General features: G+C 36.6%; 1 protein-coding gene across 1 annotated transcript; it reads left to right on the forward strand.

The window, feature by feature from the left end:
* The first annotated feature begins 1,707 nt into the window (after positions 1-1,707).
* On the forward strand, positions 1,708-14,677 carry LOC104108349 (putative elongation factor TypA-like SVR3, chloroplastic). The gene is made up of 14 exons (XM_009617358.4): positions 1,708-2,055; positions 2,645-2,754; positions 3,398-3,601; positions 4,289-4,465; positions 4,928-5,080; positions 5,788-5,877; positions 9,676-9,810; positions 9,946-10,062; positions 11,603-11,754; positions 11,823-11,907; positions 12,338-12,432; positions 13,017-13,182; positions 13,500-13,695; positions 14,083-14,677. The coding sequence occupies exons 1-14, from the start codon at positions 1,830-1,832 to the stop codon at positions 14,214-14,216; spliced, it is 2,040 nt and encodes a 679-aa protein (XP_009615653.1). The 5' UTR covers positions 1,708-1,829; the 3' UTR covers positions 14,217-14,677.
* The last annotated feature ends 801 nt before the right edge of the window (positions 14,678-15,478 follow it).

Consider the following 15,478-nt stretch of genomic DNA (forward strand, 5'->3'; position numbering starts at 1 on the left):
TTAATTATGTCCCAAGTTCTTGTTTATCACAAGATCAAGAAAAGGCTTCTTTAATTTCTTGGGCTCCTTCCCCAGTTAATCAGTTCCAGTTTCAAGAAAACCAAGATTCTGAGTTGAGCATTAATCTTTTGAATGGGAACGACGAGTACATCAGCTTAGTTGGTTTACTCACAGAAGAAACAAGTGCTGCTACATTAAGCCAATTGCCTCTAATCTCTACTGAAGAAGCAGAATGTTCAGCAGCTGTAGAACCTACATATACTTCATTGCCACCATTCAGTGAACCGTTTGAGCCCTTAACTGAAGAAGAATTGGCCTTTTTTGATAAATTAATGGATCAAGAAACTGCCTCTGTTTGTGCAAAAGAAGGTCCCAATAATGATATTGCTTCTTACCATAAAGAGTTGGATGCCTATGCTGCAGCAATACTTGAACTTAATCCCCCTTTGGTTCCTGACATTCCACAATATTTGGAGGATCAATGCCCTCTTTTCTCTGAAGATTTTTATATTGGTCCTACTGCTTTGTGGAGTTGAGAGTTTGAGATTGACACAACTGAAGTTTCTTACAATATTCTTTGTCCAGATTTTATGTTCTAATTTTATCAGTCATTGCATTCTGTTTTCATTTATTTTCACTTCCATTGTAATGATATTTTACTATTGACATTTTCATTTTGATTAAATTCAAACTGTGTAAATGAATTTTCGAGTTCAATGTTTATGTCTAGAGAGAGAGAAAAAAATAAAAATACATACAAGTAGCTTGCTCGTTAAATAAGCCGTGACATTCTAATTAATCAATCGAACACTTTCGTGTGTGCCTATTTATTGCTTCACTAGTATTATTTTATGTGAAAGTATTTGACTGATCACTAATTTAAAAAAAATTAAAAATATAATTGACATGTAAGTCTAATATATGCAAAGTACCAAAATTATACTTCTAAATGGGTTTGTCGTGGATCTTTTATTTTTGTACTCTTTATAAAAGAATAAACTTTTTATATCAAGTGAATCCGGACAAGAGTGAGTTGCTCTAGTGATGAACAACCTTCACTTCCAACCAAGAGGTGGTGAGTTCGAGTCACCCTAAGAGCAAGATGGAGAGTTCTTGGAGGGAGAGAACAGATGGTCTATCGGAAACAACCTCTCTATCCCAGGGTAGGGGTAAGATCTGCGTACACACTACCCTCCCCATACCCCACTAGTGTGATTATACTGAGTTGTTAATCCGGGCAAATTATGTCATTAAAAATAAAAATAAAAAATATTAAGATATAATTTTTATAAAGAAAAACATGTTTTATTTCAAAAGAGAAATAAAATTGATAAAGTAAAAAAAATATCATTTAAAATAAGACTTCAGTTAATGTCTTTCACTTAATGCATCGTGTATCAAAGCATTAGTGAACGAATATATCAAGTGCAAGTTGAACGAATATATCAATGTCGGATGAGCAAGATATTGCCTCGTAGTTCCCTAAAACCTAGATAGTTTTTTGCAACTTTTTCAATCATATTTGTGGCAAACAATCATTTTTGAGAAAGGAACAAAACCATTTTTGGACCACAAATTTACTTTCCATGAGATAAACTAATAGAATTACAAAAAGAAACAAATACACAAAACTATTCAACAAAATAGAAAAAGTAATCCAAATACCAAACTAAACAACAGCCACTCCTAAATACTAGCCTCTCACTTCTACAACATATAATACCCCAATCCTCAACTCTCTCGTTTGCTCTCCTCTACTCACTTTCTGTGCCAAAACACACAAAAACGGAGAGAAAGTGAGTGAGTTAGGAAGCAGAAGAGAGCCAAAAATGGAGATGTCAATTGCTTCACCTTCTTCTACAACACCAACTTTCTCTATTCTCAACTCTAGCAATTGTAGCAAGAAAATTTCTTGTCTTTCAACTCCTTTCCTTAAAAAACACTTCTTTGGTAGTACTTTGCCTTCTTGTTTATCTGCTAAAGTACCTTTCAAAGTAAACCCACTTCGTACTTCTATCAAATGCGCTGTTTCTGAGGCTACTGAAGCCCCTTCTGGTAAGAATTTCTTGTTTTCTTGATTCTTTTTATTTATGGTTCAATTTTTCGTTATCATTTTGATGCTTGCTTTCTTGAATGTTTTCAATAATTAACGTTTATGAGCTTATAATTGTAATTCAGTAAAGAAAATTGGCAGTTTTCATTGAGAATTTAGCTTGAATTGCGGTTTCCCTAGTAGGTAAAACTTTCAAATAGTAGTTGCAACTTGGGGGCATCTTTTAATGGCATTTTAAATCCCAGGGTCAATGCCACACGGTTCGAAACTTGGTAGATAATGTTCCTACCCCTCTATCTTTTTTGTCCATATCAGGGTTTGAAACCATGACTTGCGCCTAAGCCACACATCATGCGCTGTGCTCTTACCGCTAGACCAAAGCTTTGGGGTGCATGCTAATGACATTTGAAAAAGAAATAAGAAAAAATAAATCAAAGCTTACATTCTGCAGTGCTCACATGCTAATGTAGGGGATAGGGGGAGGGAAGGCTTATAAATGAAAGGAAAGGATGGTATTAGAAAAGAACTATAAATGAATGTTGTTGTACATGTACTTAACGATTCAATGTCTAACTTCATGTACTGCCTTAGAGAAGAAGAGCCAACTGATGAGGAGAAGTGATATACGGAATATAGCAATCGTTGCACATGTTGATCACGGGAAGACCACATTGGTTGATTCTATGCTGAAACAAGCAAAGGTTGGTAATGAGTTCTTGTATAGCACCTTGTTTGCACCTTTTTATCCGTGCTAGTATAAGTCAATGCTATGCAATTGAAGGAACTTTCCTGTCCTTATTACCCAACATGTTTTTTAAGTTAAAATTCTTCCAAAAAATATTGTTCTAAATTTCTTAGAGTTACTTTATCACAATGTTGACTGCCCTCCTCTTTAATCAACTTGATATACAAGACTGTTGAAATTCGCAAGATATATCTTCAGGTCATAAAAAATTTCTTTATTGTCATGATGCAAACATTCTTCATATAGATATTCTATTAAAGGTTTAGCGTGTGAAAAGTTGATGTCTCTGAAAGAAATGGTATTAAGCTCCTGTGCATTGGTAGTAACAGATTTTGCTTAAGAAGTTAAAGTAAGTTGTTAGCTATTTTGGTATTGTCTGTCTTTGCTGGTTTAGAGAATAGCAGTAAAGAAAACAAACACTTTTTTTTTAATGAAAAAAATGCTTACAGCTTCTTCTTCCTCTCAAAATGGCTATAGAACTTCCAAATTTTAATTTAGAATTAGATATCATTGTTATGTTTTTTTTGGATGATTTTTCTCTTTTGAAGCCATTAAACTAAAGTATTGAAGCTTAATTTTATTGCAATTTTCTGTTGCAGGTTTTTCGTGATAACCAGTTTGTACAGGAAAGGATAATGGACTCCAATGATATAGAGCGTGAAAGGGGAATAACCATACTTAGCAAAAACACGTCAATTACTTACAAGGATACAAAAATCAACATAATTGACACTCCAGGGCACTCTGACTTTGGTGGTGAAGTCGAACGCATCCTCAACATGGTTGAAGGGGTTCTTTTAGTGGTACTTTGACTACTTTGATGTACAATTCAATTTGTTGCGGTAGATTTTAAGTGACAGTTGGACTTCTAGTATGAGTTTGATTTCATAAGTAAAATACATTATTGTTTCTATTTTAGTTGAGACTTAAAATGATGGTTAGATTATTGAAATTACTATACGTGCCTCGGTTATAATTGGAATAGTACAATATTCTCGACTGCCACAAAATTATAATGCTTTCATCTGTGATACACCTTCACTGTTTCACCTACTGTGACACAAAAGAAGATGTGAGTAAAAAGAATTAGTGTATGCTTCACAGTTTTATTTTCCAGTTGATAGAACTTTTTGCTTGCTTTCTATGAGCCCGAGAATATTACAGTGCTTTCTTCTGTTGTACACATTGGATTATATATTATCTTTCAGTACGTTTGTAGTCATATTGTAGCCTTGATCTCTTTGCATCCTTGAATTGTTTCTTCTCTAATTGTACTGTTTCTCCTCTTTTGCTACTTATGCCTAAGTATCGTTGTCTCTATATATTGTTTTTCTGGCACATTCTCTTCATACAAAACCTACAACTGTCCTTATCAAAAAAAAATAAAAATACAAAACCTACAACTGTTTTTTTTTTTTTTTCAATAACCACTTACAACTCTGTTCTTTTTGGATTCATCCTGCTAAAAGATATTTTCGGTATACTTTTAGGTAGACTCTGTTGAGGGTCCAATGCCCCAGACAAGATTTGTCTTGAAGAAGGCACTGGAGTTTGGCCATGCTGTAGTTGTTGTAGTCAATAAAATTGATAGACCTTCTGCTCGTCCAGAATTTGTCGTTAACTCTACGTTTGAACTCTTCATCGAATTAAATGCAACGGATGAACAGGTACATGTCTTGATCTGCTTTTTCAGAGTAAATGTCTCCTTATTACCTTTTTCATTTATCTTATATCAATTCAACTACTCTACTTCAAGCCTCGCCCTCCCCAAGAAAAAGAAAGGAAAAAGGCTAAAACATGAATAGCAATAAAACTATAGCTCTCCATGCTCTTTCTGAGATTTTGTGAAAAGTATAATCCCTTGCTATAATGTTGAAAGGATAAAAGTATGTAACTACTGCTAGTCTCACAAAAAACAGCAGAGCATGAGATAACTTAATTGTCAAAATCTTTATTAGTATCATTTTAGAGTTGTACAATGAACTCAAAAAACATTCTCTGGAGTTGTTTGGGTATTCTTGAAAGATGCATTTCTTAATTGAAGATGCCTGCCAGTCGTTAGCATTAAGATCCAGTACTAACCAGTTGAGCTTGATTTGATATCTATCCCATTGTCCTCCTTTTTGCAGTGTGATTTTCAGGTAATATATGCCAGTGGTATCAAGGGAAAGGCAGGGCTATCACCTGAAAATTTGGGCGATGATCTTGGCCCACTGTTTGAGGCCGTCGTTAGATGCATTCCAGGACCCAAGATTAATAAAGATGGTGCACTTCAAATGCTTGTTAGTTGTTTCTTCACCCTTATGTTTCTACATTTTTCCTCTTTTACATCGCCTATGATATAGCTGCTAGTCTACGTATTTTTGACGCAGTAAACCGTCTTTATTTTCTTTAATTGCTTTCTTTGTAAGATGCAAATTTGTTCCTTGTGTTATGGGTGCTTATATGAAGATGTATGCTGGAAGCTCTTTGTTGTGGGGAAATGTCGAAGGCTTTGGGAACAGTTGAAGCATTGAAAAATACCCTGACTGCAATTACGTAGGAAAAAGAATAAAATGACTTTTAGTAATACTGATTTCTCTATTCAAGGGGGTCTTTCGATAGTCACACATGTATGAAGTATCAGCCTTGTAGGTCAACGGTCCAGTGCAGAAACATCATCTATATATACAGAACTTAGAGTGGTGACAATGATTACTCAGATGTTGGCTCTTCTGCGCCATTAAGTGCTTTGTAGTTTTTCTCGTGAAGGAGTGAAAACAAAATAACAGCTCTCATGGTTGACTGGCAAAGCAAACTATCAGTTTTATAGAAACAAACTATGGTTTCTTATCATGTGATATCATCTTGACACAGTTTGGACCTGCAAAAAGTACCTATGCTTTGATTAATTTGCTTAGGTATTTAAGGGCTTCCAGTTTATGTCTCAACTAACTCAAAGCAGGCATAATATCTATTTTCTTATCTAACTGCTATTTAAAAATTATAGGCTACAAATATTGATTACGAAGAACATAAAGGGCGCATAGCTATTGGACGTGTGCATGCTGGAAGTCTGCGCAGGGGAATGGATGTGAAGGTAGGTCACACTATCTTCTCTTATTTGGTGTTATTTATCCTATGAAAGCTCTTATTTAGATCATTATTCTCTCTATTCCCTTGCAAACTTCTCCTGTTGTTCCTGTTTGTACACACTACATACGAACTATTGTTTGAGATGTTAAGTATTATTCTTGAATAGATACCTGCTAGCTCAGTCAGCCCGATTAATGGAGCTCTACTCTCTTACTGCTTGAATGCAGCGTTTAATTTATGTTAAACATAATTTTGTATCACTCACCAATTTCCTTCTGATAACAAGAAATGTACTTATATGTACATTAAAAAAATATGATTCTGTATGCGTATTATAATTGCCAGTAATACACACTTTTTTTTTTGATGAAGTAAGATAATTTCATTGAATGACATCAAGAAGATGCATAGCAAAAATATACAACAAAAGTGTGGCTGCTCATATACCAAAACTTACTGTATAACTAAGGAGCATACACAATCCAAAAAAGATTCAAAGCAAGTTACAGGGGCCTGGTTGAACCAAGTAAATAGATTGATTAGACAAGTTGCTTTAAGAGAGTGATTAGGAGTTGAAATCCCATCAAAACATCTGCGATTTCTCTCATTCCAGATGCACCAAAAAATAGTAGCAGGTACCATTTGCCAAGTTTTTTTGATGGAATTCTCAACTCTCCATGAGCACCAGCTCTCATAAGCATCCTTGATACTGTAAGGCATGACCCAGACAAGTCCAAAAACGGATAAAAACATGTTCCATATGTCAGCTGTTACTGTGCACTGAAGAAACAAATGTCTCACACTCTCAGATTCCTCCTAGCACATAAAACATCTGTTCACTGTAGGAATACTTCTTCTACTGAGGTTGTCTTGAGTAAGGCAGGCTTCATATAGGCTTGTCCAGATAAAACCAATTACTTTTATAGGGAGCTTGGTTCTCCATATAAGCTTCTATGGCCATTTGTCAATCAGCTCTTTATTGGAGCATAGATTGTCATATCCTCTTTTGACAGTATAGGTTCTATCTTTGGAATCTCCCCATTCCAGCTTGTCCTTCACCTGAGGGTTGACCTTAAAATCTGATAATTTTGAAAGCAATCTCAGCAGGTCATTTAGTTCCCAGTCTTGGATATCTCTTCTGAACTGCAATGCCCATGAGTTATCTTGCCAATAGTGCCCAATAGTGGAATCCTTGTTGCCGGCCAATAGAAATAGACTTGGATGTTCGTCTTTCAGAATCTCTGACCCTAACCATTTATCTTTCCAGAAAGAAATATGAGTTCCGTTCCCAAGCTTGAGTGATGACTTGAGTTGAAAGTCACCCCATAACTTTGAAATGTGTTTCCATGGCCCAGAACCATGTGGCAGTCTACTCTGTCTAGTACACCAGTTGTTAGCCACCCCATATTTTGCTTGTATTACAGCTTTCCACAGCCCAGGGTTCTCTATGTTGTACCGCCAGTGCCATTTCATTAACAAACTCTTGTTGTGTAAAGTGAGATCTTTTATTCCTAGCCCTCCATGCCTTTTGGGGAGAATAACTCTTGGCCATTTAACCAAATGGAATTTGTGAGTTTGACTATTTCCTTCCCATAGAAAATCTCTCCTTAATTGATCAAGTCTCCTCTGGACCTTAGCTGGGATTGGAAACAGGGACAAGAAGTAGGTAGGAATGCTATCCAACACACTATTGATGAGTGTAATTCTGCCACCCAAAGAAAGATACTGCATTTTCCAAGAAGCCAACTTTTTTTCAAATTTTTCAATTACCCCATTCCAGATACCTAGAGCTTTGTATCTAGCTCCCAGAGGAAGACCCATATATGTTGTAGGGAAAGAGCCCACCTTACAACACATTACTTCCGCAAGCTCTTCCAAGTTTGGAACTGAATTGACTGGGTAGATGATGCTCTTCAACATGTTCATGTGTAGGCCCGAGATAGCTTCAAAGATCATGGGTGTAAGATTGAGGTATAAGACCTGTGGTAGGTACAATTAAGTTGATCAAATGCCTTTTCTATGTCAAGTTTGAAAAGTAGATCAGGTTGCCCAGACTTCATCTTCCAATCCAATATCTCATTAGCTATAAGAGTTGCATCTGTGATCTGCCTATTTTTTATGAAAGCATTTTGATGACTAGACACCAATTTTCCTATCACCCCTTTTAACCTTTCTGCTAAGAATTTGGAGACAATTTTGTAAACACTACCAATCAAACTAATTGGCCTGTAATCTCTCAGCTCAGTGGCTCCTTTCTTCTTCGGGATCAGTGCTATAAAAGTGGCATTGCATGATCTAACTAGGTTGCCATTCTGGTGAAAGTGCTGAAGGGCTCCCATGATATCGTCCTTGATCACCTCCCATGCTTTCTGATAGAATGCCATAGTGTATCCGTCCGGACCAGGAGATTTATCAGGTGCACAATTCTTAATTACAGCCAAAACCTCTGCCTCTTCAAATGGCCTTTCCAGCCATACTTTCTCTTCCCCATTTAATGTTGCTACATCTTCCAGTCTTGTAGTAGGTCTCCAGCTTTCATTCTCAGTGTAGAGTTGTTGATAAAATTCTAAAATCTCACCCCTAATTAGATCTTGATCTTCAGTGATGTCATCCCCAACTTAGAATCTATCAATACAATTAGTTCTTCTGTTGGAATTGGCCACCTTATGAAAGAATTTGGTGTTTCTATCCCCTTCTTTGAGCCACAAGCATCGAGATTTTTGTCTCCAAGATACTTCTTCTGCTTTAGCTAGTTGCTGAATTTCCACTTGGAGTTTCATAATATTGGCTTTTTCTTCGTGGGAAAAAATAGGCTTTGAAATTCATAATATTGGCATAATATTTTTTTTTTGATTTGCACCGGGTGTCCAAGTCTCTTTGAGCCCCGACTAATCTCGGGGGTGCACAGGCCCTCGGCAAGGAGTTTCCCGCAAGTGCACCACGGTTAATTCAGGTTTTACCCAGTCCGATGGCCCTCAGAAATTGTTTGCACCCAGTGGGTTTCGAACTTGAGACCTTGAAAGGGAGCAAACCCCAAGGCTCAAGTCAATTGCCACCAGGCCAACCCCTGAGGGTTAATATTGGCATAATATTATGAGTGTAAGATTGAGGTATACACACTTATGATAAGACATTTATTTCCTCCTATATTAATATGCTTAGAAAACATGCGTAAAAGGAAGTCTTTGTTTTACTTGATAGATGTTATGTCCTATGCTAGGTGCATTAATATTATAGCTGCTAAAATTAGGAGCATCAGCAGTTGAAATGACAAATGACAAACTAATCTTCGTCACTATCCGAAGGCAAGTCACGAGTCTCCATCCATTCTCTCACCTATAATTGTCAAATCTAGGATGAGAATTTCAAAGGCTAGGAATATTCATCTCTAATCTTATGCTTTGATTGATATATCATTCCACTATACCAGAGATTAATGGTTCATCTTAGGACCTCGTATAGAAGTGTCGACCAAAAGTAACTATGACAGTTGCTTGCCTTATTAGCTTATCAAACCTTTTGGGATGATAACATTATGAAATTTCAATTGTTTTATGAAACTTGATATACATGCTAGTCCTATCTATGTCTGAAAAGTGTGTTTTCAGTTGTCAATTTCTTTTTGTTTTTTGTTTTTTTGAGAATGTTAACATTTCATTAAGATCAGCAGCACAAAGATAGTGCTGGTAGAAGAAACAGAACTCCAGATCTGCAAAATATAAAATCCCCTCTACAAAGTTGTCAATTTCTTTTCTCGCCGAGTTATACAATAGCCTTTTACTCTTCTGTTTAATGTTTTCAGATATGTACAACAGAAGATGAATGCAGATTCGGCAGAGTAAGTGAGCTATTTGTGTATGAAAAATTCAGTAGAGTTCCTGCAGAAACTGTTGAAGCTGGAGATATCTGTGCTGTGTGTGGTATTGATGATATTCAGGTATGATATTACTAGATACCTTGATGTTGGTTGGTTTACATACATTACTTGTCATTTGGGATAAATGCAAACATATGATGCAAGCCTAACCTTTTATGAATTACTGATCTTTTCCTTTTTGTTTTGTAAATTTAGATTGGAGAGACTATCGCTGACAAAAGCGAGGGAAAACCATTACCTGCAATCAAGGTTGAAGAACCTACAGTGAAAATGTCATTTTCAGTCAATACCTCCCCTTTTGTTGGCCGCGAGGTATAACATCTTTGTTCTAAACGTGTTTTGTCTTACAAAGGCATATGTCAAAGTGGTTTTTTTCTTTATTTCTTTAATTTTTGTTGTCTAGATCCCTCTTTATTTTTATTTTTTTTGGGGGGGGGGGGGGGGGGGGCAAGATGATCTCCGTCTTTGTTACAGTGCAACACTTTAAGGCAAATCTCACATAAGGAAAACACAAAAGAGATGCTGAGTGTATAAGGAAGAAAGCCGTAGACCACATTAACACCTTTTAAATTGTGCGGGCCGAGAGTCAAAATAAAACATATGACTTGGTGAGCTGGGCTGTTACATGTGGTATCATAGCCACTTGCATGCAATCTTGTGTAATGGTAAGGCAAGCGCCAGGAGGATGTTGAGTTCCTAAAGGTGTGTGTAACACCATAGGCAAATCTTACATTGACAAATGTCTTAGACCCTGATGACGCGTTTAAAATCGTGCAAACATAAGCCCAAACTAAACAATGACACTAGTGGATTGATCTGTAACATTTGGTATCAGAACCACTCTGCATCCAATCTTGGAGGAAAGTTGGGCAAACCTCAGCGAGGACGCTAAGTCCTTAAGAGGGTATGTATATAACAACTTAGGCCAATGTTGGGTATATAACAACTTAGGCCAACTTAGGCAAGTATTAGAGCATAGAGATTCCTTTTTAAAGCGGTACGATCCTAAGCCAGCAAGCAATATCACAGTAGGTTAGGTTGTTACCTATGTAATCAGAGTCAATGTGTGGTACCTTAGTGAGGACACTACGTGCCTAAGAGGGGGGGTGTATTTAATGCTCTAGGCGAATTCCATATCAAAAGTACCTTAGGCCATGTTGGTGTGTTTTAAATCCATGCAACCTAGGCCCAAGTCCTGATTACATGTACAGACAAGACGCAAAGTGAACAATATCGGTAGTGGTCTTAGGTTGTACGGCTGTAAAATGCGTCAGCAAAGTTTAGGACATGTGGATGTGGTATTCGCCTAGAGTATTGTATGCCTTCCTTTCTCTAAATTCTGTTGTTTAAATTTTTTCTTCCAGTACCGTCAGTATAATACAGGAGTCTAAGTTAACAAGAGTTAAAAATCAAAACTTTTTTATGTTAAATGATACGGAGGGAATAGAAGCTAAATGACATTAGAAAGCCCCTGCCGTTGGACCCAAAAATGAGTAAACATGAGACAAATAATTCCGTTTTATTTATTAAAAGATGATCATGTAAATACCAGAAGCTAGTCAGTCTGAAGTTGTGCCAAACTTCTACCGCCCACATTTTTTGTTTCATTTTATCATAGTCCATTCGATATCTATGAACATAATTTCTTTTCCTTCTCTGTGCGTCATTTGTCTGTTATGCTTTAACATCAGCTCTAACGTAGATAGCAATTGAGATTTGAGAACATGATACATTGCGCATCCTGTGTTGAAAGCGGAATTTGAGAACAATGCCTACTTTTAGTTGAAGAGGATTTCACCACTTTAGCACAGATATAACTTGCTTTTTTGGGAAATGTTTGAACAATTTTCAGGGGAAGTATGTCACTAGCCGAAACCTAAGAGACAGGTTGTACCGTGAGCTGGAAAGAAATCTGGCAATGAAAGTTGAAGATGGTGAAACTGCAGATACATTCATTGTCAGTGGACGTGGTACTCTGCATATCACCATACTGATAGAGAACATGTAAGAAAGTACTATCACATGCCTTGGACCATTCTATCTTACTCATACTAACGATCAGAAATGTTCAGGCGAAGGGAAGGATATGAGTTCATGGTGGGACCTCCCAAAGTGATAAATAAGAAAGAGGGTGACAAGTTGCTGGAACCTTATGAGGTAATCCTTGGCTGACTTTGCTTTGTGTAGAACTGGCCGAAATGGAGAATCATTTTCAGTATATTAATATTTCCGCCCTGCCAACATTTCACCTATCCTAAGCCCCTCTTCCCCCACCCCGTAGAGAAAACATTGGAGAAGCTGCACGTAGAATCCGACATATGTATTTCAAAATTGTCCAGTGGCTAGCATTCTCTTCTTGTCACTTGTGCTGAGGGAGAATTAGAAAGTCTTTTCTGCAATAACTGGATTAAACAGAATTTTGTTTTAAATTAAAATCACTATCCACTCATACACATCTCGAAGATGGTCAAGTATTGCACTCTGGTACTGTCTACGAGTTATCTTGTATACTGGGAAAAGTAATGTTTAATCTCTATTAATGGTTGGGGTTCTCCTTAGTCTTGACATCTGGATTCCTTATTTGCAGATTGCTACTGTTGAGGTTCCTGAGGAACACATGGGGTCTGTGGTTGAACTTCTGGGGAGAAGGCGTGGGCAAATGATTGATATGCAAGGGCTTGGGTAAGTGAAAATTGTCAGATTGACCGGATAATTTTCAGAATGATAAGTTGGTAAAAGAATTCTATTAGCTTACTGGAGAAAGTTTGGCATCTTCACATGCTGTAACAGGAGATAATTAAGATAAGTTCAATTGTGAAGATTTGGGAAGAGTCATGAATTTTCCACTAGGAAATTAGGGAAGTAGTTGTTCTTTTGCCAACTTTATTCCAAGCATAGATTAAAAAAATTGCTTTGGGGGTATCTTACACAATCGTACTGGTCCTTCAAATCAGATCCTTCCTATCTAGATCTGGCAATTCAATAGTTTGTTGTCTTCTGAGATAATTGTATGTTGTTAACCAGAACAAGGTCTTAGTTCTGTTGAAAGTTGAGGCTCTTTTAATTATTTTTATTTTATTGGTATTTGGCATTCTCATTATAGTGAGATTATGTTATATACCAGGCTCATTTTTGTGATATTTCTTAGTACCTCTACATTTCACTTCTTCAATTGGGTTTTTAAGAGGCATTGTAGTTTTGAGCTGCAGACTTCTTTTTAATTTTTATTTAATGAACAGAAGACACTGATGCAATTTATCTATTAGGTCTGAAGGGACAACTTTGCTCAAATATAAAATACCAACCCGAGGTCTTCTTGGATTGCGGAATTCAATCTTGACAGCTTCTAGAGGCACAGCAATTCTCAACACAATATTTGATAGCTATGGACCATGGGGCGGTGATATTTCCACTCGTGATCTAGGTTCACTGGTAATTTCCCACCTTGAGCAATCTCCTTCTCAGTGTAGATCACATCTTCTATTGGTTTACGTCGTAGCAATCCTTGAATAGGTGATAGTCCATGTTTTTCCAAATTTCTATAAAATAATTTTTAATTTTAAAAATGTGTTTTTAGTAGTTTTATGTAATTTAAAATATGTAAATTTTATTTTAAAAACTTAAAGAAATTGATTGTGCAATTTCACACCAAAAATTAGATTCAGCTATCCTCATACTCTGAATCTCAGCTCTTTTCTTTTTCTGGACAGAGTGATAATACATTCTAAATTTCACTTGTATCATCATAGGTTGCATTCGAGGACGGAACGAGTACATCCTATGCTCTCATGAGTTCTCAGGATAGAGGGCAGTTGTTTATTGGCCCTGGAGTGGATGTTTATAAAGGTCAAATAGTTGGTATTCACCAACGGCCAGGTGACCTTGCCTTGAATGTCTGCAAGAAAAAGGCTGCGACAAATGTTCGTTCAAACAAAGAAGTAACAGGTAAAGTCATCACCAGAGATGTTGGTGAAGAATCTTAACCGTTTCCTATAGAATGAGATAAATTGTTCAAGAAAAAAATTTGTCCACATTTTGGCCCCATATACAAAGTTAGCGTATCAGAGAGCTTAAGATTCTGAAAATTCGAGCTGTTAAGTAGAGGAAAATATGCTTCTCCTTGAGTGGGGGCTCCTCAAATTTGGTTTCTAGTTAAATTCTGCTTTCAAGGGACTCCAATATTATCCTGATAGCATGAGGGGAGAAAATAGTTCCCTTTTTTTTTTCTTTCTGATTAATTATGAAATCTTTCTTGTGAACTTAACATTCTGACGGTACGTCTTTGCTTTTGTCCGCCTCATACTAACTGAAGTCCCTTGTCGTTACATGCAGTGGTTCTTGATACTCCACTAGATTATAGTCTGGATGATTGCATAGAGTACATTCAAGAAGACGAGCTTGTTGAAGTTACTCCGTCAAGTATACGGATGTTGAAAAACCCGAAGTCTGCCAAAAAGACGCGATGAAGGTTTACATAGAACGAGGCTAAGAGAGCGATGAAGTACACATGGTACGAGCCAATATATATTTCATCCCAGCTCCTTAATTCATTCCAAAGGACCTCTCTTTTGGATAGAACATTCCGCGATTTTTAACATGTTGATTATTTTCAACATGTGAAGTAAACTTTTGGTTAATGCAGAGCTATACAACATTCAAAGCCTCCAATACAATAGGTTGAGCCTTTTGGTAGTTGGATTTGATTAGGCATACAAAGGTGGTGTAGTATATTATTTCTCACAATTTGTATAGATGACTGATGATACAATAGAGAGCATGTATCCAAAAGCTGCAAAACAATATGCAATATTTGATTGTTTGCTATTGTAACTACTACAGACTTCTCAAATTCCATGTTTTTGAAAACATCTACTTGGTAGGCTGCTCACTATTTATTCCACATGTAACTCAAAAGTATGATTTTGTACCTGTTGTCCCAGATATGTTTTTGCTTAAATATTGTAGCCAGATATTTTCCTATTTACCTGTTTGATTGTAGATGCAAACATATTTGGTCACAAATATTACAAGGAAAAATAAACTGAAACCCAGTCCACAGCAAAATGAGTCAATAAACCTATTGGATGGCAATCTATCAATCATTTTCCAATAACTAATAATCATCTGGAACCATTTAATTGACTTTTCCTATTCCTAAACTGTATAAAAATGTTTAATTAACGTCCATTCTATCAATTTTATAAGACTTGTTCTTCTTCTATGCAACAAATGTTGTACGATGTCTTTCTAGTCTTTTTTTGGGTTAACTTATAAGGGTGTGTTTGGTATGATGGAAAATGTTTTCCGCGGAAATTAATTTTCTAAAAAATATTGTCTTGTTTTCCTCCTTTTTGTTTGTCCACAACTTAGTATATTATACATAAAGGGGGGGGGGGGGGGGGTAAGGTAAAGGGTTTCTAATACATCTGGAAAAATCGAAACCAAGACTCAAAAATTTTAATAGAAAATAATTTCCTGAAAAATATTTTTTTCAAAAAATAAGTGATTTTCTTACTTATTATTAAGTGTTTGGCTAGTTAGCAGAAAATATTTTTCTGATAATTATATAATCTAGGCAAACACTATATGTAGGAGATGAAATGAGTCTGGGGTCGAGGTTGGGCAGGGTTGGGATCAGGTTCCAAGGTCGGGATCGAGTACGAGGTTCGTTGTTCAGAAACATGGTCGTGGCTGGAATTCAGGTCGGGTCAAGATTGGGTAGCCGGTC

The sequence above is a fragment of the Nicotiana tomentosiformis genome, chromosome 3, assembly GCF_000390325.3.
Source record: "Nicotiana tomentosiformis chromosome 3, ASM39032v3, whole genome shotgun sequence".
Lineage (NCBI taxonomy): Eukaryota > Viridiplantae > Streptophyta > Magnoliopsida > Solanales > Solanaceae > Nicotiana > Nicotiana tomentosiformis.

What these genes read in the sequence shown, in the direction of transcription:
- LOC104108349 (XM_009617358.4), top strand. Translation starts at nt 1,830, where the DNA reads ATGGAGATGTCAATTGCTTCACCTTCTTCTACAACACCAACTTTCTCT. An exon ending in TAAATGCAACGGATGAACAG is followed by an intron (nt 4,466 to 4,927) that starts GTACATGTCTTG and finishes TCCTTTTTGCAG; the next exon opens with TGTGATTTTCAGGTAATATA. An exon ending in AGTTGCTGGAACCTTATGAG is followed by an intron (nt 11,908 to 12,337) that starts GTAATCCTTGGC and finishes CCTTATTTGCAG; the next exon opens with ATTGCTACTGTTGAGGTTCC.